This window comes from Tachypleus tridentatus, chromosome 6, assembly GCF_004210375.1.
Source record: "Tachypleus tridentatus isolate NWPU-2018 chromosome 6, ASM421037v1, whole genome shotgun sequence".
NCBI lineage: Eukaryota > Metazoa > Arthropoda > Merostomata > Xiphosura > Limulidae > Tachypleus > Tachypleus tridentatus.
Window position 1 is genome coordinate 49,456,679 of NC_134830.1, and position 25,642 is coordinate 49,482,320.

Sequence of the window (25,642 nt, forward strand, 5' to 3'; positions counted from 1 at the left end):
GGAGTGAATGTTAAACATTAAATAACTTCATATTTAAGTTATTTATTACTAGAACTTGTGAATAGTTTGAATAGTAAATTTAAATTACTCATTCAATATTTGACAAAATAAAAGCATGTTTTTTCTTTCTCTCAGGTGAAGAGAGCGTTTTTTGCCCTAGTTGAAAATGGTAGGTACAAATTTTACTTGGGGGGGAATGGAGGGGCTAAAATTCAAAATAATATGATTACAACAAACCATTGGAAACTGAAGTGGGTTTACTTGTCTACTTTAAGTCAATTCTTGACTATAGTTTGTCTTCCCAGAAATGAATTTTCAGGAAAGTGAGAAGCATTAGGGCAGAGTAGGGCTTTATAGCACAACAGTCACAGCTGATGTGTTTTTGGTAACTGACTGTTAGTACTATTTGAACTTATTATCAAAGTTTGTGTGGAGGGTGTAGGGAACTTGCTGGATATTTCAGTATATTTGTAGCTTTAAATCGAGGAGCTTGTTGATGTTTTCTATTTAGATTCCTACAACTAACTAGGCTGTTTTACCTAAGTATTTTTAAAGGAGTTTTAAGAAAGTTTGCTTTAAGAAACTGCAGTATTATTGTGGGATTTTGTTTCAGTTTAAGCAGGAACTCTCTTACTGTAGTAAAGACCAAAAGTTTCTTAAATATATGAAATAATTTGAGTAACACAAGTTGGGCTACAGTAGATAATTAGTTATGAAGTAACATGAACATAAGTTGTTAAAATTGTTTTGCAGAAAGATAAGGCATCTTGTCAAAGAAATTCTTTTGATATTAAGTTGCCTCAATTGTCTTTTTCTAACTATAATCTAAACCTTCCAAACAAAATAACTCTTTATTTAAAGTTTTCTCTATGTTGTAGTAGCAACATTTTTGCTATTTACAAACATGCACACAGGGTACTTGAAAAAAGTTCTTAGTACTATCGTTCAGATTTTTAACTTCACGTGCTGGGTTTAGTCCATTATCTGTTTAACTGGTCAATGATTCATTGATGGTTCTCAAAGTTTTGACCAGTTTTTCATTCTGTAAATTAAATGTTCAATCAGTTTTGATGTTTAAAAGTGCTAAGGTTTGTTACACCATTGGAAAAGTTCAAGTAATTTAAAGATTTGGGATGGGAGAGATTAGTTTTCTCAGCAACTATTGAATTTGTGCCAGAGGGTTTCTTTCAATTTAGTATTTATTAGTAAATACTGTAATTCTACTTTTTTGATGTGAATAAAAAATAGTTGGTAATCATTAAGATGTGCTGGACTTGAAGTTAAATCTTGGTTAACCATATCAGTTAAGACTGATTATTTTTATCAGGACAAATGTCTTCAATAATTATGATACTGCATCTCCACACCTGTTTTAATATAAGATATATTTTATTTAACATATTAAATACATATGATACCTTGTTGCAATGTTTGTTTTTATCTCCTAGGAGTTAGAGCTGCTCCACTGTGGGATAGCACTAAACATCAATTTGTTGGTAAGATTATGATAGTAGACCTTAAGCTAAACTGTTTTTTATTCTCATGGATATTTATATTAAATAGATTAACTATAATTATGCTTATCAGCTTCTGTGATACTTAAAACTGATCTATCATCACTTAAGTAATGTTATGCCCTCTATAAACATGATTCATAAATTGTATACTTTGACATATAAAACTATAAAGCTTTCTTTACTTTTAACATTTCTTTATCCCCACCAAATTACTTGTACATAAACAGATTTAATTAAATGTAATAAACAGATTTTTAATTATTTACAGGAATGTTGACAATAACAGACTTCATTCATATTCTAAGGACATATTACAAGTCACCTTTAGTAAGTACATGGTCAATATCCATTAACTCTACTAGTGACTACGAGATAACTTTAGCAATCATTGTTTTCTTGAAGGCAGAGTCAAGTCTTGTAATCTGACTAAACCATGTGTCAACCCAGTAATTATACAACAAGAGTACCCAAAAGATTATATTCAAACTAATCTTTTAATTCCTGCTATGCTGCACTATACTCTTAACCAGCTAGTTGTATATAGTGAACTATTTTTTATGGTTTGTTTATGATTGTTAGGTTGATTTTAATTGTAATATCTTAGTTTGATACTATAACTGTTGCAAATTATTAAAAGCAACTCTTCACTATGAATCTAGTTTCCATTATTCTTTACTAATAAGATGTTTTTAATTTAAGCTCCAATGTTTTCTTGATCATGTCTTTATAATTGCAGGTTCGTATGGAAGAATTGGAAGAACACAAGCTGGAAACATGGAGAAGTGAGTTCAATATTTTGTGATTTGATTTTCTTTATAACAAAATGAGGTGATTATCTTATGAACTTTCCTTGTCAATATCCAGAGAATGTTTCAAATTAACATCTTAACAATCTTTTTTTAATTAGATTCTCCAGATAATTTGAATTCAAAGCTCAGACATCTTGTAGGGCACATATATCTAATCTAACAAGCACATGAGAACCCTCTCCTATTATTTACTACCTGCACCTAAACCCACACTACTGTTTATTTTTAAGGATAGTATACTCTGTACTTTATAATCTATTCAAGACCTGAATGAAATGTATGCTTCAATTAATTCTAAGTAACAGATGCCAAACACTATTAAATATTTAAATGAATTTATATTTTTAGTTTCCTAATTTGGTTCTAATTACCTGAATTTGAAAGACTGCACTTGTATAGCAACACTTTGGTTAGATGCTCTGTAGGTTGACTCTCTAATTAGAAATTTAATGAGGTGTATAGGATGCCAGACTTTATTAATGTAGTCTAATGCAGACATCTTAATTTTAATGCTTTAGTCAGAAGAACATGGACGAAACATTTAATCTAATTTATGTATATAAAGATAATTAAACTCCCAAGGTACTGTAAACAGGAGAAGACTGGTTAGTGTTATAAAAACTACTTTAATAGCTTGTGTTAATTAACAAGCTGTTATGTATGAACCTATAGATATTAAAATAATGACAATAAAAATTGTATTGAATAATATAAATAATTATAAAGTACTTGTGTTGCTAAAGTCATCTGATTCAAATCCAGTTAGTAAGTGTTTTATCTGAGCTGGAAATTCTTTTTTATTTTCAAGATGTCCTGAAGACAAAGATAAAGCCTCTGTATAGTATTGGACCTGAAGCAAGGTAAACAAGCTTTAAGCTCATATTAAAATGTTTTTAAAACGTTTCTAAGTTAGAAATCAACGTAAAATTTTGATTTACACTTTCTATTAAGTTTGAGACCTTGCTACTCTGATGCTAGAATGTGTTTACTTTGAAGTAACTTAATATGGTACGTTTGATTTGAATATGTACTTACTATGTTTCTGTTCACCTGTGAGGCAATGTTTGGTAAAACTTGTTGACAAAAATCTTTCCAGATTTCACCATCCTCACTTTAAGGATGTAGTAAGCTTCTTAATGAACTGTTAAGAAGCTAGAACACAAACTTAACACATGTGTTTGTTTACCATAGTAATATATTGTGCCAGCAAGTTATTACCAGACCATCAATCCAATCACTACTAGAGGACCTGTATAGTAGGTGACCTAGTCACCTGTTTGTGTTGGACACCAAGTTTGGAATTATAACAATGCTGTTATCAAGTGATCATGAAACAATATCTGTAAAAAACAAAACAAAAACACTTGATTACATGAAGTAAAATAATGGTAATAATAGCAATACTTGCAAATAAATGTAGGTGAACTTGTAAACTTTTTTAATATACAGAACTATCAATTTAACTTTGCTTTGTTTGTTATTTATTATATGGAGAATCTTCTCTTCATAACTATTACTGTGAAACAAAATTGTATTTTCTAGCCTGTTTTGTAAAACGTTACAACTTAGCAATTGCAAATTAATTTGTAACCCTCTTGTGAAATCTTTAACAATCTAGTAGCTTAGTCACATTTCACTTAAACTGTTAATCTCCCTTGCCTCCATAGGCTTCTGTAAAATAAGAAAATATGGTTTTAGATAAATTTTATAAGTACCGTTGGCTACAGTTTCTTTAATAAACACTTTCTTTAACATCTGATAAAGGCTATACATCAACATAGGCCTAAATTCATAAACATTTCAACAAAATCTTACAAACCTGTTTGCAGAATGTCTTCACTAATTGATGGATAACAAATGCTGAATAGCTCTAAGTGAATTGCTTGCTTAGCCAATAAGTCACTCATAGCAACTGAAGTGAATGACTTAAGTGGTTACCTCACTGTTATATTTTTGTTCTATATAGTAGAGGAAACATGTGGATAATGATGTAATTGTTTTTCTCTAGTAAACATATCTACATCAAAACGTTTGAAACAATGTTTGTTTCTAAAACACTAATACACTTGTGAGAACCTGAAAGTTAATCACTGTATTCCTTCCATGATTTGTAATTTTTAACTTTGTGTAATTCTTCATGAAAAATAGCTTGTATGAAGCCATAAAAATGCTGATTAACAAGAAAGTTCACAGACTTCCTGTGATAGATCCTCTAACTGGAAATGTGCTGTATGTTCTGACACACAAACGAATCCTCAAGTTCCTCTTTCTCTACGTAAGTAATATTTGTTGTACTTGATAAACTGGCTATTAAATTACTGTTTTGAGTTTCATAGAGACACGAACTTTAGCTTTAACGGTGAAAAAGAAACTGAACTGGTATTAAACATTTTGTTGCTTTCAGCAGGCAGGTTGAAATTGCTGTTTTAATGGTTTAGTACATAGTTAAGTGTCCACAAGCTGACCTTTGCAAGATTGTATTTCAGTATCCAGATTTCCAAACCCTGGCATTAATATTTTGCTCTTGTGAATATTTCTACTCTTCAAAATGTACTTGTATTATACAGCAATTTAAAAGTACTCTTATGTTGCATAGTTTTATCTTCAACAGCTACTTTTCTGAAAAGTCTTTTGTATTTAGAAATTAATAATTTGTAATTTCTGCACATTTTGTACAACTTGTTTCAAACGTTCTACATCTTGTGAAAATCTCTCTAGATGGCTGAGCTCCCAAGTCCAAGTTACCTCAGCAAAAGTTTAAAGAATCTAAAAATTGGAACTTATGAAAACATTGCCACGGTATGTGTTTTACAAACTTTAAAATAGTTTTAACTTTAGTTCATTTATATATTCTAGTGTGAAAAGGTATAATTTTGTCTAGTTTTAAAAGCACCTCATATTTTCAAGATATATTTAGCTTTTGAGTGAACTTTTCAGACAATCTCAATTGTAGTTAAAGGGTTTTCACAAAACTAGGTAATCTATTTTTCTACTAGAATGTAATAAAACATCTTTTCAAAATGCTTGTAAAATTGGTTTTAAAAATATTTTCAACTACATCTGGGTCATTATTTTTGAATCCTTCATGTACAAGAATGATATTCAAACTATATTTTTTTCTTCCCAAAAGCTATTTACATACATCAAAGCTAAAAACTGAGTAAATAATGCAGTTATATTATTTAGATAAATGTACTAAACTAACTTTGGAAACTAAGATTATAATGCATTACTTTACTTTATTTAGGCACATTTTCTTTTGAATGGTGGGGGAATGTATGAAATACTGCTATGCATTGGAAGTACCTTGTATATTCCTAACATATTCAATAAAGTATATAATATTAGCATTATTAGTATTGAAATTATAAAATGCTAGCAGTAATAATGAATTGTAAAATCATAAGCTTGTTTACAATAACAGTTGCACTTTTCAAGGAATGTTAATCTTTCATAACATCAAATGTGTACTTGTATTATCTTTCAAAATAGATTTTTCAAAATATTTAACCTTCCTCTCATCCATAACTTAGTGTTCAGTGTTTGTGTTGCCACACTGACTAAACACATCTTGCATATTTAATCAAACCTTGTTATTGAAACATTAACAACATAGAAACCTCATCTTTGTCTTAATATAAGCTTCACTAGAAGCTATGGTGTTATAACTGAATCAAAAAGTAGAAAAAATGAAACGTAAGCAATAAAAAACAAAAAAATCTTACAATACCTTCAAAGACAACTGATAACTATGGTATCCTTCTGTAATGAACTGTCCAAAAGGTTTAATTAATTTATAAATATACCATTTTGGACTAAATTCCATTTCTTTAGGTTTTCATATTTTGAATATTGTTGGACTAGTTTTGTACCTAGTGTTAATGTACAGGACTGCAGCTCACAAATCTTGCTGATGTTGTATTGAGTAGACTTTACAAGAAATGTGCAATGCAGTTGTCTCATTTAGACAGATAGGTTATCAGCTTTCTGAAATCTGAATGACAAACGTGTTTACAACTTATATGATGTGTGTATTTATAAACGTTTTAAAGAATAAAGAAATTCGTCTCATTCTAGATCAAAGAGAGCACTCCAGTCATTATGGCTTTGAATAACTTTGTAGAGAGAAGGGTTTCAGCTTTGCCCATAGTGAACGACAAGGCAAAAGTCGTAGATATATATACAAAATTTGATGTTATTGTAAGTAATTGATTTTAAATTAGTTTTAAAAAATCCTTTTAACTATAGTTTAACTATAGTTTGTTTTTCCTAATTATTACTTCAGTTTTTGAAAGTACTTGTATAGAATTGTCAGCAAAATAAGTTTTTTAAAGTAGTGTATTTTAAAATGACATATAGATCTAATGTAAATTTGTCATAACACAGGAACATCAAGAGATCACTTCCTACTTTGCAAGTTGTCTTTGCACTTGCATTCTGGATGAAAATGCACTTGAACCTCTTTCTTTTTGGAAGTCTTGGTTTTGTCTTAACTTATAGTGGTGTTGGCATCTACAACTGCTGATGGGAACTTGTTTAAGTTTTATTCTCCACCTATTAGGAGAGTAAAACTTGAACTGGAGCATCGCCTGTCTTCTTCCAAATCTTAACTTGTAATCTCATTTTAATTTTTAGAACATATCTTTACAAGATAACTTGTTCCAGATATTACCTTGGCAACCTTCCTCTAAATCCTTTTAAAGTAAAACTTTCTTCATTAGATAAGAAAACTAAAACTAAACAGTAAAACGTTAGGCTTAAAGCACTTAAATATTCATTGTATTTGTAATTGGTACAAATACATTAACTACTATAATATTAGTGTAGATTAATTTTACTACAAGAGCACTTTGACTTAGATTGTTGTATCCATCCTCTGTCTCTGCTCACTAGCTACGTTGATGAGTTTCCACCTATATCAAACAAAATGCATTAATATTGCACTTACTATATTTAAATTATTTGCCAAATTTATTCAACTTGCTACCTGATCAGTCCATTTAGCAGTACCTAAACATTTTCCATACAACTAGGAGTTTCACAGGTTTTTAATGTTATCAGTGAAGTTACTAACTATATTCCTATTAATCTATAAAAGTATCAAGCACTTAACCCTCCAAATCACTCCTAATAAGATTCACATAGAAATGTTTCCATTAATCTTAAATCTTATGGGGGGGGGTCTAGATAATAAAAAAAAAAAGTGCATTTATCCTTTCACAACCCCCACATGGTTTCCATATAATCGTTTAAAAATAAAACTGAACATCCTTTTCCTTTAAATTTAACAAAATTTGCTTCTGAAACAATTATTGTAACTAGGGTACTTAACTTGTTCTTTGAGGTTCAAGAGCTTGCATTCCCACTTTTTCAGCCATTGAGATGTTTACAATGTGACTGTAAATCTCACTTTGTTGACAGAGTAACCCAAAAGCTTACATTGACAAGCTGCCTTCCCTCTAGTTTATTGCATCAAAATTAGGGATGGCTAGTTCAAGTATCCCTCATTATGATTTCCAGTCTTGTTGAAAATTGAGGGGTAAATGAATTTGTATAGTTCTAAATACAACTTGGATCAAACTGTCCTTCTTTAATTAGGTGTCAAAACCAGGTGACATTACCATAATTGTAATATTTGGTCTATTTGAAATTAGAATAAATGGGATTTGTGCATTTATAATTATGTCATTCTGCACTTCAAAAGCTGTAAGTATAGTTATCAAATAGTTTTGTTTTATTCATCAACTTATTCCTTTTTCTCTTGTAAGGTCCATTAGTTGTGATTTTTTTTTTTTTTTTCCAATCAAGTATCTTGCAGCTGAAAGAACTTATGACAATCTTGATATAACTGTGAAGAAGGCATTACAATACAGATCTGAGGTTAGTGCCACATATTTATTTTGAAACTTGTATTAAAAAAAAAAAAAAACTTCTGACTAAAAATTCTGCAGGTGGTAGCTTGGTATGTTGGTATTTAAGGCCATTGCCAAAATCCAACAAAACTGACAAATTATTTATTCTTATCACAAACACCACTGTTCAGGTTTTAAATGGTTATTGGTGATTTAATTTACATTTTATATTGTATGTCACTATTATTGCATCTTGAATCTATCTGATTATGAACCTGAAACAGTTCTTAAAAATTAACTAACATTTTGAACTACTTTTCTGTAAGCATGTCATTGTATCTTACATTTACGTTCTATTTAAAAAACGTGAAGGAAAATAAGTAACACCTTGTTTCAATTGGTTACAGCATCAATGTTGGACTTGTTTTAAGTAGATGAAACACAATAATAATAATAATGGATTTGGTAAAATATGAGTTTGCTGTAGTTCCAAGATTGTTTGCATATTAATAGAAGATTTTTCCTAGTATTTCGTAGTAACTTTTTGTTACTATCAAAGTATTTATATTAATGGATCTTAGTTAGTTGGCCACTGTTTCTTCTTAAGAGAGCTCCTATGTTTTGTATAAACTTAACACTAAGAAAACATTCTACACTTATCTGAAACTAGATATCTCTAGTGTTGTTGTTGGTTCTTTTTAATGATAAAATGTAAAAGATTTAACTTTCCACTTTGCAGTGTTTCGAAGGAGTACTGACATGTAAGGTAGAGGATAAACTTAAAGATGTCCTGGAAAAAATGGTAGACTCTGAGGTATGATCGGTAATGTATGGAGATTTCTTCAATTTCCCTTGCATAACGAACTTTATAGGTAAACAATTGTATAGCCTATTACATTTGAAACTACTGTCAAAATAAAATGACCCTAAATATTTGGTTAAAAACAAAAAACTTGCTAAAAGTGAATATTGAAACTTTCAGATTTTAAAATTATATGGGTGAATCAGTGCGAGACATTAAATTAGCCTTCTAAATCACTAATCACTTCACTGTACTGACTGTACACACACTAATAATGAGAACTAACTGAATTGAAGTTTGAACAAGTGTAGATTCAAAACTCGATTTTGAAGTCTTGTGTCAATCTGTTCACTGCAGTTCATTTGATTTTTTTTCTAAATCATAATTGTATTAAGGTTAAATTTTTTAATTTGTTTAACTAGTTTCTCTTGTCACTAGACAAACTAGAATATTTAGTTTTGTACAGCCCTAGTGGTTCCTCTTGTGCATGTAAATATAAAAGATTAAGAAAAATGCAAACTAAAAGCAACAAACACAATACAGCAGTATCACTTTCTTCTTGCACTCTAATGTCATCTTCCTGAAATTGTGACTTCCTCTATTTACTAATCTCCACTGCAAGGGTTAAACTAGCTCACTTTACTGACATGATGATGCTTAGTCAATAAGACAAGTCTTTTTAAATCGTTCTTCCCATCTGTGTTAAAATATATTGTTAAAATTAAACACATTAAACCTATTAACTTGTTACTGGGATGTACCTTATTAAATATCTTGCTAATTACTTGCATTTTGTAATCAGGGTATTTTCAGTAGATAACAATTTCTAATTTAAGTTTCTTCTGTATTATAGCATCAAATATTAGCTTAATTGAATTCTTTTCATTCATTGTTGCAAGCTGCATTTGTTTTTAAAAATGTTTATTCATTAAGGTAGTCTATTCGACCCTAAAGTTCTTTCTAATATTATTAACTTTAACTTTACGCTGAAAAACTGTTTTTTCTGTATTAATCTTCAGGTGCACAGACTAGTCATTGTTGACCATGAAGACCATGTTGTTGGCATAATTTCACTTTCGGACATCTTGAAGTTCCTGGTTTTCCAATCAACAGGTAAGGTAAAGTTGCTTTGTGTACAAGTGTCTTTGAGCCAAATTTCAAAACTTTAGAACTTACCTTTGCCACTTATTTATCTGAATGTTTAACTAGTTTTTCATACTACATCGATCACACGTGGTATGGTGAGATTTATAAATAGTTGCTTTATAATTAACTTATTTTGTTCTTGCATAATGGACAGAAGTAAATGTATGGTAATAACTGTAAATACTGATTTTTAAGTGTTGTATCTTGTGGTTTATCCCATTCCATTTGAAACCACCACCAAAATATCAAAAGAAGCATTTCATATTTTATCACATTACCATAAGTCTTAAAGCCAGTATATTAACTCAAGTCTAGAATTAGAGTAAACCAAACTAATCCAAGTGCTCTTATACAATGGCAGTTTATTGAATATGTTTGAAAAATGTTTTTTTCTGAATTTAAGCGAAAGTTATCTTTTTTGTTTGCTAAGAACATTAAAACTTATGACAAAGATATCAAACACAAGTTGTATAATTTTTCAATGTGTTGTCACATCTTGTAATGTCTGATATTGGACATTCAAAGGTACTGCATCTGTAGATTTGTTAACAATGAGCTTTGAAACTTGTTCCTCTGGTTGAATGGATATGTTGGAAACAGCTGTTGCCTGGGACATGTGAACTCTAGTAAACATGAATTCTAAACCCATAAAATATTCAGCACAGACTGCAAGTACAACTAGATTACATATTGTCAACTTAATTTGTATTGAAATGTTTTTACAAAGCAATTCTTCTCAGTCCTGTTATGTTAATATTTAGCAGACTTGTAAATAAGGTCTTATTGCATGTGATGTATAACTTAACGTGTGAAACACTTTCCTTCTCAAGGTTCATTACCTCAGGTAAAGTGACTCGTTGCAGGTCCATCTGTGTGTGGGGTTCTAGAGTCGCTTGTTAACTTTAAATCTCCAGTATGAATGCATCTTTGACTAAATTACAGGTCCTAACTAATTTTAATTAGTACTTAATTTTTGAAAGTTTGGTGTAACCCCTTGTGTAAGGTTTTATTTGTTTATTTTTACAGATGAGAAAATGAAGTTGTGAAAGAATACTGTCACAAAAGTTACAATAAATACAATGTTTATTTAAGTTTATGCTTTGTACTTGTAAACAGTAATCCTGACATTAAATTTGTCTTTTGAAGAACACATGTACCCCAGAAAGTTGTTTTATCATTTGTTTATAAGTTGTATTGTGCCTTTTCTTAATTGTAGATGTTCAGATGCATTTTTAATTAATAAATATTATGATTGTCTCTTTACAAAGTGATGTTTCCTTCAGATTCCAATACATCATTTTATCTATACTTGCATTATAACCAGCAATTTAACTTTGCCCTTGTTTTTTGTCTAATGTATATTTAGACAAATAACAAAAATGCTTAGATATGGCAATTCCAAAACCAAAACTAAACTTTTTTCATTGTTAAATTCTCCAACATAAAATACTTTGGAGAAATGAGTGAAAATTGTATGTTTCACTTGACATTCTGTTTTATATTGTCCCCTAAACTAGGCAGTGTAAACAGGATTACTACTGTGTTTTAAAGTTAAAATAGGAATGTTTAAATATTTTTCCACCTTTGTTTGGGTCTTGGTAGAACCTTTTCTTGTTGACTTTATACACAAAAAGTAAGCAATATTAAAAATGAACTTTAAGTTAATATCTTATCTACATGCAATTAGTGAAATGTTAAGACCTATGCTCAGTTGATTATTGGATAAGATCCAATGTTTCCTCATGGATTTTGAACTTCATAACTTAATGTAGTTAATTGCTCTAAACAAATATACGAAGTTTCATAAAATGTTTCTTTATACTGAAATCTCCCTTTCACATACAGCACAGGTCCAGTAGGAAAATGTTGGTTAGTGTGAAGTGTGGGTACTCACCCCTCCACACCATTTGTATATTGATTGGAACTTCATTACCACCCCTTTCCTCCTCTGTCACATTCCTTTAGTTGAATATAAAGGTTAACACTGCCATTTCATGAATATGAAGTCTGTCTTTCAGTGTGAGTTGCAGGCTTTACATCTTATTGCATTCTACCAAATGTTTAATAGATTTAAAACTGTGTGCATTAAAAACAAAAGTTCAATCAAAACAGATCATAACTTTCCCTCATTCACCCATATTTCAGGTGTCTACAACTTATTACCAAATTATTTTTAGAAAAGTAAAAGGGGATTTAACCCCTACTTTTGCCATTACCTGAGGAAACAGATCTGTCTTTGGGCCAGGTAACTTAACTTGAGGTTGTAACCTCCTGCTAAACTCCTGTATTACCAAGAATGTTAACCTCAGCAACTAATCCATTGTGTTCAACATTTACATAACTTCACCAAAGCAATTCAGAGGTAAACAAAACCTTGTGTAAATTGCAAACGTAGCACAATGCATATCCTCACATAGCCAAACAATGAACCTTCCAAAGACTGTCTTGAGTGCTAGCTCTATCATACAGATATACAAACATGACCTCTTTACTTGGTCATCCAATACACTTAGTACATTTTAAAGAATTAAACTTCCTTAGTGCAGATGGATGAGGTGCACAGTCATACCCAAGTTCTCTCTCCATGCTAGCAGCTGATCCACGAAACCTAATGACATTCACACAAGGGAAAAGAGCTGTCATCCTTTGAAGAAACTATCACATTTGCTTCTTGACTAAACAATCATTGCACATTAACATCACTAACATAAGTGAGGATTTCCACACCTTTAGTCAATTACACTGTACAATTTTGTTTTTAAAGTTTTTGCTGATTTTGTGACAGGTATGGGGTGGGTATGCACAAAGAGTTTTGGTTTGGCTTCATCATGTAGGAATTCTGAGAAATAGTTAACTGTTTACCAGCAATAACTTTGTTGAACTTTGCTTCTGCTTTGCATTTGTATTCAATGTCTGGTGCATCACATTGCAGTGTCCAACAGTAGTCAGCAAGCATTGACAGATTCCATTTGCACTGATATCGTTTTTCCATCGTAGCAAAACTGAAGATTTCAATGAAATGGTACGTGATGGGCAAGTTTGGAAATAATTTTCATAATCAGCAGCCAAAAATCTAAGGAACACCCAACAATGTTCAAGAAGCATTGTAGCAATGTCCTGGTGAAACTTTTCACCATGCTAACATGTCGGATCTGAGGGCCAACAAAAATGCCCTCTTTGATCTTGGCCTCAGTTATTCTTGAACATGTCTTTAACTAAAACCTTCACCTTCTTTGTTCATTGCTTTTATGAAATTCTTCATGTCCCAATTTTATGTGAAGAGGAGGCAAAACAAATCTCTGCAGGGTTGACAAGCAGTTCATGCACCACATTTTTCTGTCCTGGAACTAACTTTTTACAGAGTGGCCAGCTCTGTATAGAATGCAACTCCTGGTCACAACTGTCCAATTCACAGATGAAACGACAGCACTTTGTATAGCCGAGCTGCAGTCCCAGTAACAGAAGAAAGACTTTCAAGTCTCCATAGATATTCCAGTTGTACTGGATGTGCTTCAACATTTCCATGTTCTTGTAGGTTACTTTCAAGTGTGCTGCACAGCCAACAGGTATTGAAGGGTGAATGTTGTCATTGTGTAACAGAACAGCTTTGAGGCTTAACATTGAATCAATAGAGATGACACTCTTGCAGGTCATGGTCACAACCCAAAGCAGAGAACAATCCTTCAATATCAATACAGAAAGAGACTGTCAACTTGTGCAAAGAATTTGGTTATATTATCTTGGCAGCTTCGAAAAACAAATCTTTGTACCTGGTTACAGCAAACACCATTCCTGCAGTTTCAAACCCAGCAATTTGGCTTTTGTTTTTGACAAACCCAAATCTCTGACCAGATTCAATTCTGACTGTTATGACATGTGGACCTCCTGAGGAGCATGGTTCAAAATCCAGATCAATGTCACTGCCAGTTTCCTGCATTGCACTTTCTTCATCTGGTTTGTCTACGGTCCATTCCTTTGGGGGTTTCGAAATTGGAAGACTGTCATATGGCACGGGTCTCATTGCTGAAGGCAGATTAGGGTATTCAATTGACTTCTGTTTGACTAATTTGTCTAGTTTCTCTGCCAAAAACAAGTAACAGTCCGTCACATTGTCCTCTGTTCTCGCCATATCATTGGGACAGCAAATGGCATTGTCTTTCGAGTGCCTCTGAGCCAAGCTCTGACAGACAACACATGTCACACAACAAATGAGGTGCCCATTCCTGGTCATGATCACCAAGTTTACAGCCGAAGTACAGATGATATGCTTTCTTCACACAAGCAGTCATTGAGCATCTCTGAACAAGTGTATACTCGCCACAAATATAGCAGAATGTATCGTGGCTGTTAAGACACTGACAAGACATATTGACTGACACCAATTGTGCTGTAAAACTTCTAGAACATCTAACTTGTTATGGTGCTACTGAGGCAATGCTTTATTCTGACACAATATGTACACACTAAGGTCGATTAATCCAATGAGCAGCATCTGTGTATGCAAGCCATTTTTGTAGCCTGCTGATACTGTCAAGCTGGCTCCAGGCTGCATACTTCCACAGAACAGCTTTGAACCTGGCCTGATTTCATGACCAGACTGCACAAAATTGTTCATAAGTCTCTTACAGAAATAAATTTTTTTGACACAAATAAGACAAAACTGAAGATTTCAATGAAACTGTGATTGGCAAATTTGGATGTGATTTTAGTGAGCAGCAGCCAAAAATCTAAGGAACACCCAACAGTGTTCAAGAAGCATAAACTGTTGTGCAATGTTATGGCTAACAACTCAAATTTGGCACTGCTGCAGATTCCCTGTAACAATCTTTATTTTCCTTAAGCTTGCAAACCTCCAATTCCTGGTACTCTAGGCATGATACATGTCTGTAATATTTGGTTGTACCTTATTCACATGTAGTATCCTGCAAATGGTGGATTTTGTTAAAGGACTAACTTGTCTTATTAGGTTAACTAAATCCAATCTGAGTTGAGCAACTTCCATGCTGCCCAATCCTCTGTAACAGTTGTCAACGGGTGTACGATTATCTTTCACATTTCCAGGAAAGCAAACTTGTGCATCTACCTGTACTGTTCTCACTCACTATAAAAGCTTATTGGCATTGTGGTGTGGTCACTTGGAAGTTGTAGATGTACAGAAAGCATCTGTATCAAAATGAGACGTGATGCTTGGTACATCATAATGGCATTCAGCAAGTCATCAGAGTCAGTTTAACCCTTTCAGCACTGAATAAAAAATTTTAATGTTTGGCATGGCACTGAATATATATTTTTGATACTTCAACTAATTATGATATCTAAACTAAAAGCATGATATCTTGGCAATAACTCAACAAAAGTCCCTGAAATGTTCAGTAATTGTACCCAATACTATGTGTTAAATTCAATACATAAGAATAACAGGAATAAAGGGAAGACGCCCTGATGCACAACAAAATGCCATGTAAAGCACAATTTATTATAAATTGTATACAATTTGTGCAGCAGCCTGTTGATAGTCTTTTTGGTTATGATATATCTTGTGGCATGGTAAAAAGCACATGGGGAGATTGCACTGTTTGCAGAAATAGTCTTCTTTCTTTTCCATACAGCTGTGCATCGATTACTGCAAAGAGTACAATCAGGTTTGTGTTTTTTGTCCTCATATTGTCCAATACTGTCTTTCCACCAAGAGCCAACCTTTATCAGTACTTTGTCTTCCATTTTGTTTGGATTTGCTGACATATCCCTCCAGCAAATTTTGAATAACCTGCTCTCTGAATAGTCTTAGAGATACAGGGTTTTCACCATTGCTCTTGCAGTCTGCACAATATATGTTAACAAGAGCTTCTCTAAGCCAATGGTAAAATACCACTTGGTACCTTTGTGTGGATACATAAAGGTTCCCAGCTTCTGGTCCATGATGTCTACTCCATGTGTTGTATGTTTCAGCAATCGGTGGTTTTCTCACTTTTCTGTATCCACGAGGCTCTCCTCTAGATCAAATTCTTTTATCTGTGGTGCCATTTGTAGAAATGGTCAATTTAAAAAAAAGCACACATTGAGTGTTATGCCAAGCACATGCTACCATATTACCACCATGCATAAATAGCAGCAGATCTCCTTTGCTAAGATGCAATCATGTAGGGTGGATATCTGATGGCATGTGTTTCCAGCCTTAACTGTGTCACAAGCCCCAGTTTCATTCATCTCTAAGTTTTTGAATAAAAGTTGTCCATGTAGACTATGTCCCTTATTCCAAAACTCCTCCGGTAGATTAAAACATAGTCTCTGTGACTGAGCATCCAGCCACAGGGACTATTGTAGTTTTCCCACAATATGTAATAAATTTCAACACATATCTAGATTTGCTTTCATACAATGCAAATTGTTTGCCCCATCTTGTGGGTTTTGATGGTAAATACTATTTGAAATGAACTCTCCCTTTCAATTTGATGATACTTTCATCAATGGACAGCTTATGTTGTGGGGCATATATACTACAAGGTATTTTGATTCATAGATTCATCAGATCCCAAATTTTCCACAGTGGATCATAATTTGGATCTCCATTCTTTGGCTGAGCATGCTTATTGTTAGCAAAATGCAAAAATGTCAGGTTTTTGTAACGATCTTGTGACATTATCTCTAAATGGCATACGAGTTAGTCAAAAAGAGCCACAGTAATCTTCCAGTTCATGTTTCTGGCACAACCCCATTGTTATTTGTAGTGCAACATATGCTTTGAGTTCATTGACATCAGTCTCAATCCATTTCATAAAATGGGAGTAAGATGGCAATTCAGTGGTGCAGTCAAAATACTGCAAAGCATCTCTTTATTTCATTACAAATCAGCTCAAATGCTTCATCAGGAAAGAAAAGTTTGAAATACTGAAATGGAGTGAAATTTGCTGTATCAATCAGGACTCCAGTGGGAGTGGTAAAATCTGGCAACCAGTCAGATTCAAACTCATCAGTGTCACTAATATTGCCCTGGAAAATTTGGATCCTGGTTTTGGTCTTCAGGTTCATTATCACTTTCAGAGACAGCTTACAGCTGTGCTATACTAGCTGCTCTACCTCTCCTCTGACTTCTCTTTGTACCTCTGGGAATATACTCCTTGATCATCCTCAAGCAACACCACTGGAAGTGCTAGGGGCTTCTACAAAATAAAACAAACTTGTACATAGAGATATAGCACTTTTCTGACGTTCCATGTATGTATGTATGTTATATTTATTTTCCTATTGACAATATATGAAAACTTAGAGAATTAGCCCTGGTCAGTCAGTTTATGCAATAAGTTATGACTTCACCTACACCTAACTACACCCTGCCCTTACCTAAAGGGGGGGCAGATTCCAGGCCATAAATGTCTTCATTATCACTCTTGTCCGTTACAAGTAAGCTTTCACTATCATCTTGCTCAAACTTTGTCACTCTCTTCATCATTAAAAATATCTATTACTACTTCAGTGGTATAAGCTTTTCCTTTTAGCATTCTAACAATGTTGCAAGTATCAAAAAAACATGCACAGAAGGAGTCTTCTAAAACAATGAACAGTATGATCTACACAGGCTAGAAAACAATCATGTGACCTCCAGTTTAAATACCTGCTGGGAATCCCAAGTAAAGAATGAATACATGTGGTTCTAGCCTCAAGTGGGTCTACAGGCCTGTGATTATGATAATTAGCCATGAGGGGGATGTTGTTTACATCTTGTCAACAAAGATAAAGATTGCCTGCCATGCTGAGCCTTCAAGTCGACTGCGGTTGCCAACTGCACCAAAAGGGTTAAATAGGATTAATAAATGTTTACCATGTGCTTACCTGTCATTAATTCTGCTAAATTTTTCTACGATCTGGTAATTCATATTTTCACCACATACAAGACTGATCACAAGATGGATAATAATATCCTGTTAAATTGGCAATTGGGCATTTTAATCAGTTCTGTCCTTCAGAAAGGGACTCTATGATGGAAGTCCTTTTACCCCCCCCCCCCCACACACACACACACATACATACATACACACAGAGAGAGAGAGAGAGCCATACATGTGGAAGTTTAATAAACACTAAGAATTTTGCAGTTTTTCAAACTTGTAATCTCTTCAGTTACTTGATGTCCTGGAACAAGCAACTAGAACATTCATTTAAACCTTTTCAAAACAAATCTTTTACTTTCCATTTCTTTTATATTTTCCTGATTCATTATTGGCACATTAGTTTTTTATTACAGAAATTAGCTTCAATCTTTCCACTACATTTAACAATAACTATTTCCACTAACAGCAGTTTCCTTGCTAAAATCTAACAAATGTGTGCCTGTTTCCACATCCTACTTTAACTTGCTCTTTATTTATAACTGCTATAAGACAACAGATATTTACTCCATGTGATATGTAAAAAAACATACACAATTGAACTTCTGTTTGTGAAAAAAAATCTACAATCCATTAACAAACATTCCTTGTATGTTTTTAAAACTATAACCTAATTTTATCCTTTATTACAGACTAGTTTAATGCACCTTTGAAACATGGTTAGTATTGGTTTATGCTTTGTAACCCAGTAACATACTGCACGTATGACTAACTATGACTTGTAATAAAATTCAATCCTTGTGATTTTTCCTTTTTACTGAATTCCTTGAAGCATGTTTCCAGTTTCTGTAGCCACCAATAATCAGCATCTACAATATACACAGGAAAATAAGTCATTTTAATAATAGCTCATAAATCAGATAAGTCATACACAAACCACCAAATATTTTGAAGGAATCTCAAACATATGACTTAAGCTTTTCTAGAATGCATTATTTTTCTTGGAGGCACAACTGTTAGAGCACATCCACTTGCAGAAGGCTCTACTGGACCAAGTGTCAAAATTTAACCTAGAAAAAAAGTACTTGTACAGATCCCAACGTCTTAACTATTACTCACAATGACCACAGCTTAGTTGCTTGCTGATAAACATCTAAAACTAATCTGTGCGACTATATAACTATAGTTATGTAGTCACTATACACAGTTGTTATAAAGTAACAATATTACCACTGTAAATTTGCTTACAAGCAAACTTTTATATAATAATCCACTCTTAGTTTCATAGTATTAGCTACGAAAACATTTTCCTAAACTGATACACAAGATTTTACTTAATATCTTCATACATCTGTACCCTGATCTTCAGTTTGTTTAAATTACACAAACTATTTAAGAGCTAGAAATAAGCTATATTTTAGCTTCATCATTACACTTAAACATTTGTGTTGTAATTTTGTCAACTTTGAAATATATATGTCTGTAAACTAATGTTTATTTAAATGAGCACCAGGTTCGAACTTCCAAATTACACAACGTTCCAGTTCTTAAAGTATTTTATCTATTAGCATATTGGCTTCTATATAAAACCCTAAGAGTTGTATACTCATGCATGTACTGAGATGGGGTAAGTTTTTAGTTTCTTCAATTCATCTCCATACTACAGAAATGGATGGGTCAAGATATTTTTTATTATAAGAAATGTAAGCAGAAGGAATATAGAACTTCAGTTTACAATTGTATCTTTAGCTGTACTTCTATTTACTACCTCTAACCATTAACATTACAAGGCTGTTTTCGTTAAATTTTATATCTTTAAAATGCAATGGCACTTAAATATTGTTGTCATGGAGTTGGTAACCTATAAGATCATCTAAATTTCATAAGTAATTGCTTAACATTTTTTAAAACTAGCACTCAAAATGCAGGATAATTTACAAATTAATCTGCTGCCATGTTTAGGAAGTCATTAACATACTGTGTCTGTGTTGATAACAGTTGGAATTCAATCCTGGGTCTTCCTGCCAGAAACAGTTATCCATGTGATAAGGATCTTTCCCTCATTGAACTTAATTGTGAATATTTTTGTTAGGGCTGTTGAGTTCTGCATGAGCTGGACAGTGTTATCAGTCAGGCTGAATATTTTTTTTTTTCATATAGAAGGATTTTAGTATTGGTCTAACTTATATTGGTCCATTTACATTCTCCTCTCACACACTGGACAACTGTAGTTAAGATTGGTATTAGCAAGTTATCTTCACACTCCTGAATTCTGACTTTGTTGCTGTTTTGGAACTCAACTTGCAACACCCTCTGAATGTTTGTGTCCTCTGTATTAGATCTATAGTGGTTTGGTGTGTCAGATTGTATTGTTTCATAGTTTCTGTTCTTGTGTAATGTTCTTTACCTTTCCTGTTTTCAGAGTCCTCTCCCCTTAGGGAACCAACCACAGCTGTGTCTAAATTTCTGTCTGAGCAAATGTTCTAGTTATGCATTGTTAGATTGGAGTGGTAATTTTTCTTCATCCTTCTTAGGTAGTTTTAGTTTTTTCCTGAATAAACTATTACTTTTTCTTCACAATGTACACAGGTGTGTGAATTTTCAACAAAAGATATTTATTGTAAAATATTAATAACAAATATTTAAAACTTAAACTTCAGTATTTATTTCTCCTATGCATAGAAGTCAAACGTAATTGAAATATGAGATTGAGTAATAAGTACTAAGCTTAGTAGTAATAATACTAAGTTTAAGACTTTATAATAAAACCATAATAACAATGCTTCATCCATTGAAAGCATTTTACATTCCTGCCATAGATAAACACTCAATTGACCTAGCAAAAAAAACTAAGCCTGCACAGCATTCAAATAAGGCAATACATGAATGACATCCAGGAAGAAGACCCAGGCCTAAATTCCTACGATAATCAACCTAGCAATATTTCTCTGAAGATGTGGGATGAAGACTAGGTAACAAGTAAAAAGTATTGATGTATTATAAAAAGGCAAATAACTAAAGGTCAAAACAAAGCTAGAGCCTGGGCTATCTATGCACCACCAGGGGTACTGAAAACTGGTTCTTTAAAGCTGCAGACTTAATTGTTCCCCACTGGTATAGTGATAAAGAATTGGAAAGCTGTTAACTACTAGTGACATCTAATTGCCTTGCCTCCACCTTGCTCTGTCCTATTAAGGGTTGGCTCTAATTACAAAATATTACAAATCTTGTTAGAGCAGACAGAAATGATCTGTGTACAGAAACATATTTAATTTCACTCAGAGCAATAAAATAAAAATCCACAACATTTGTTTAGGCTTAGCTTTAATCTTTTAGACATGTCTTGCAATATGGTTTCTCCTATCACAGAAAAATTCAGACTGTAGGCACTAACTGGTAGTGGTTGTTAGTGTCCCTCTGTCGGCACTGCTGCCACATCAGGACTCCACAAACAATCAGTAGAACAGACGCTGCAAGTCCAAGGCCAATTACAGCCATAGCTGGAATGATAATAATCTTGGGATTATACTCTTATACCACAGTACCAAAAGTAAGAAACTCAATGAACTAGAATAACAAAATATTTACTAAACAAACTTAATTTCAACATCAGAATGTATGGCAACTCATCTACACCATGGGAAATACTTTCAAAATTCAGATATTTCTGGAATTAAGTCCAGAAGAAACTAAATGGTACATATTCAAAAACAGATTTGGATCATGTCCAGATGCAATGTGATTGTACATAGAGTGGTTAGAATGTAATGATACTCTTCCACCACCATGTGGACATACTGCAATGGAAAAATTGTCAAACAATTATATTTACTCAAACTGAGTCTCTAAGGACAAGTGTTGATTAATTCTAACCTAAACTGTGGATTTAATCCGTTATCCAAGTCTCTTATAATAAAAAACTTTTCTTCCTCAACCATTAAAACATGATAGGTGGATGTTCTTTTTAACTTTTATTTTCTATCTTTTGTAAGATGCACCTCTTAGCAATTTTATTTCAATATTCTAGCCTTTAGCTTCAGCTGCAGACCTGGTCTAGAATGGTTGGTATGTTAATTATGTATTGATTTCTTAGAAAACAAATAGAGGATGCTTTTGGTGACATCCAACTCTATATACTAGAAGATGCATGAACACAAATGTGTGACTCACAGCTTACCATTTTTAGACACAACTTCTTCAACAGTCAAACCACACTCCTTTTCCCAGTCCTGTGGTATAAGGTTAGATGTCAAATGTATAAAGTGACCAACTGGACATTCAGGTTGTGGACACTCCGGAAGTGTTAAAAGGTATGGTTCAGTGCTAGTGTCATTAAGGTAAAGAACTTTGATGGTATGATTATGCTGTCCATTTCTGTGTAGTTCAAGGATAATAGTAGCACAGTAAGGAGGAGCCAACATATTGAAGACACCAAGAGCATGAAGTAACAATGACACTTGAGTATCATGCTAAAGCCAGCAATGAAATAATTGTCAGTTCCTATTCAATTTAAATTGCTTTGACAAAAATGAACAATCTAACAGTACACAGTTTAAGAACAGGTTTTACTTAAATCTGACTAAGCTGGTATAATTCTTCTAAAAAAATTTAAGCCTTAACATGTGTTTAAGTGAATTTGTTTTATGTAATTGGAATTCTTCAGAGTCAGTTTGAAAAGTGGCAAAGACCAAGAACATGGAACTTGTTTCAAACATGTAAATTCTACATAATCTTCTTTTAAACAGTGCTGCATTCAACATACCATGTGACTCACTAAAATCTATATTTAGGTGTTCTTTTAATATTTAGTTTAATCTTATACAAGTTAATTTCTTAATTTAAAAGGTTGAATTATATAATCTAGAGTTTCATTCCAAACTCATTGATATAACCTCAAAATATCTCAACGAAGGTTTGAATGCAAGCAAACAAATACAATGACACAGCCTTTGACCTCTAGCCCATTGCAAAAGGGTTAAGGTAATCCATTTGGAACAAAAACACCACCACTGCAGTTAATCTCCTTGATTACTAGTGAGATTTCAATCAATTTTATTCATGGGTTCTTCATGCTGAATTTTGTAAAACAAAAATGTTAACAATACTAATGAACTGCATAAAGACAAGTTAGAAACATTCAAGTGGTAATATTAATTTAACCTGCAAGTTTCTTAAAATGACAGACCAGACTAGTACCAGCCCCTTGCCAACCAATGAAGTTCATACAAAATGACAACTTACACAAATCTGTTATAATTTTATCATGAAGACAAAATCCACATGTTCAATTCTAAAAAAACAAACTGTACTCAGTAAAACAAATTACTTACTGAAGAATACATGAAAACTGTTAGTTTTGGCAACCTTCCATTAATTTTCTTCTGTATATTAGAAATCATGTCTTTAAGCAGCAGGCCTGGTTTCCATTCATGGGAAAAAACAAACACAATTTGGAAACATTTAAAATCAACACATTAAGCACATTTTGTAACTTTCACATTTCTATTTAATGGTATAACTGAAAATGGGTAAAATAAATATTTAGAATTAATTACTTTTGTGAAGAACAAAATTCATTGAACTGTAGTGCACTCAGCTACAGGAACCAGTTGGAAACTACACCTGGGTGATCAACTTAAGCAGAAGTACATTTATGCCAATAAATATGCTGAAAATAACCAACTAATCAAAATGTTAATGCAATTTGTCATTATTAGTTAAGGTTGTTTAACTTAATCTAACATCAACTCATCAAATTAAGGGTTTCTAATTATTCATTTAATTTTAATATTGTTGATACTATATTTGCTTGTCTTAATCACAAAAATAGACAATGGATAACCTATGCTCTCATAATCATCATTAGTAAATCCCACTTATTATTAAACTTTCTCATAAATCATCTCTTTGCAACAAATGAGGGGTTGGTTGGTTTGATGTGGTATGGCACAATGCAACTAGGCTACTGCAACAAACATCTAGTAAATTTAGTAAAATTCATAAAAGGAAATTAAGGTAAAATAAAGTTTAAACCAATATTTACATCTGGTCTGCAGATAAGCATTGAATCCAGGGACCATACTCCATGTACAGAACAGCAGTGAGAGTGCCAGTCAGCTCATTCCTGCAAATACCAACATGGCCCAGTATCCACAAATATTGGGTAGAAGTAGATGTTAAAGAGAAATAGGCCAGTCGTTTTTGATATCGGCAAGAACAGGGTGCGAACTAACATGAAACAATGCCAGGGCTAGTAGAAAACAAAGTGAGTCAGTATAAATTGTGCAATTTGAGTACTGCTTAGCTTCTATGTGATCGAGGGCAAAGGAAATGTCATACAGTTCAGCAGTGACTGGAGAAGCTGTAGAGGGGATTCTGCGCACAATCACCGAACCACCACAAACTACGACAGAACCCACACAGATAGATGAGTTTGAACGATCTGTATAAATAGGAGTGGAAGGATGGTTCAAAAGATGTTCAGCAAATAGCAGACAGTATTTCTAATCAGGATTGTCTTCTTTTCTCAGATGACTTAAAGATAGGTTACATTTGGGGACTGTAAGAAGCCATGGAGGGATTGACTGACCAGTTGATACTGCAATGTTATCTAAGGATATACTCAATTCATCCAACTGTGACTGGATATGAAGACCAAAAGGAGCAATGGCAGATCATCTGTTCTGAAAAAGTATACTTCACTGATGACATAAAACACAATCCCAGGTGGTATACTTTGGTAAGGAATGAAGTTTTGAAGCATATAGTAAAGACAGTTGCAAGCAGTGGAGGTGCAAAGAAGGTTCATGAGACTATGTATAAGCTCTGAACTGGGGAAGTGCAGAAAACTCCAGTGCATAGCTGAAGTCCTCAATGATGAATGGTGTCCAGCATCTTTAAGGTTAAGATCCTGGCAGAGCCATAAACCAGTGATCCATAGTCAAGTTTCAACTAAATAAGAGCATGATATATGTCTGTAGCACAGAACATTGATCTGCTACCCAAGTGGTGGAAGAGAGAACATGGAGGATGTTCAGTACTCTTGTACATTTGACCCATAACTGCTTTAAGTATGGTATAAAGGTCAGTTTATGGTCAAAAATAAGTCCCAGGGACCACAGGTAGCACAACTTCACTGATATGGAGTTCAGGATCAGGGTGAATACCCCATTGGCAGCAAAAATGCATGCAGACGGTTTTAGAGAGAGAGAAGTTAAAGCCGTTTGCTTGGATCCACTTCAGTAATCGAATGAGGGCAGGCTGTAGCTTCCGTTCAATACACCTCATGTTCGACAACTGACATGAGATATGAAAGTCGTCAACATACAGCCCATTTGCAACAGTGAGAAGGAGTTGTTCAGTGATGGCAATAATCTTTATACTGAAAAGTGTAACACTCAAAACACAGCCGTAAGGGACTCAAGTTCCTGTAGAAAAGAATGGGAAAGTGTCAAACCCACACGAACTTGGAATCCCCTGTCTATTAAAAAATGTTTCATAAAAATGGGCAAATGGCCATGTAACCCATACAGATTGAGGTCTTGCAAAATACCTCAATGTTGTATCATAAGCCTTCTTAATGTCAAAGAATATTGACACAAGATGTTGTCATTTGAGAAACGGTTTCTCTGATTGACGTTTCAAGCTGAATCAGGTGGTCCATGGTGGAGTGCTGTCATCAGAACCCACA

At 33.2% G+C, this 25,642-nt stretch overlaps 2 protein-coding genes across 14 annotated transcripts in view; one reads left to right on the forward strand and one right to left on the reverse strand.

Moving 5' to 3' along the window:
* Positions 1-20,454, forward strand: part of LOC143252447 (5'-AMP-activated protein kinase subunit gamma-1-like) — a 90,583-nt gene extending 70,129 nt beyond the window's left edge. For 4 of the 11 annotated variants that reach the window (XM_076504563.1, XM_076504560.1, XM_076504564.1 and 1 more), the window contains 12 exons: positions 136-169; positions 1,449-1,496; positions 1,786-1,844; positions 2,254-2,299; positions 3,135-3,186; positions 4,475-4,601; positions 5,045-5,125; positions 6,404-6,526; positions 8,135-8,206; positions 8,918-8,992; positions 10,000-10,093; positions 20,375-20,454. In XM_076504563.1, coding sequence (XP_076360678.1) covers positions 136-169; positions 1,449-1,496; positions 1,786-1,844; positions 2,254-2,299; positions 3,135-3,186; positions 4,475-4,601; positions 5,045-5,125; positions 6,404-6,526; positions 8,135-8,206; positions 8,918-8,992; positions 10,000-10,093; positions 20,375-20,439 — 876 coding nt within the window. In that variant the 3' untranslated portion in view covers positions 20,440-20,454. Of the gene's footprint in view, positions 1-135; positions 170-1,448; positions 1,497-1,785; positions 1,845-2,253; positions 2,300-3,134; positions 3,187-4,474; positions 4,602-5,044; positions 5,126-6,403; positions 6,527-8,134; positions 8,207-8,917; positions 9,002-9,999; positions 10,099-11,152; positions 11,394-20,374 lie in introns of those variants that run through there. The other 7 variants (XM_076504566.1, XM_076504561.1, XR_013029000.1 and 4 more) reach the window with 6 other exon arrangements.
* The window catches only part of LOC143252448 (prostatic acid phosphatase-like), a 28,239-nt gene continuing 21,054 nt past the window's right edge, over positions 18,458-25,642 (reverse strand). Inside the window, exons 8-11 of one of the 3 annotated variants that reach the window (XM_076504571.1) lie at positions 23,283-23,368; positions 22,130-22,421; positions 21,347-21,452; positions 18,458-18,821 (exon numbers count right to left, since the gene is read on the reverse strand). In XM_076504571.1, coding sequence (XP_076360686.1) covers positions 18,815-18,821; positions 21,347-21,452; positions 22,130-22,421; positions 23,283-23,368 — 491 coding nt within the window. In that variant the 3' untranslated portion in view covers positions 18,458-18,814. The other 2 variants (XM_076504572.1, XM_076504570.1) reach the window with 2 other exon arrangements.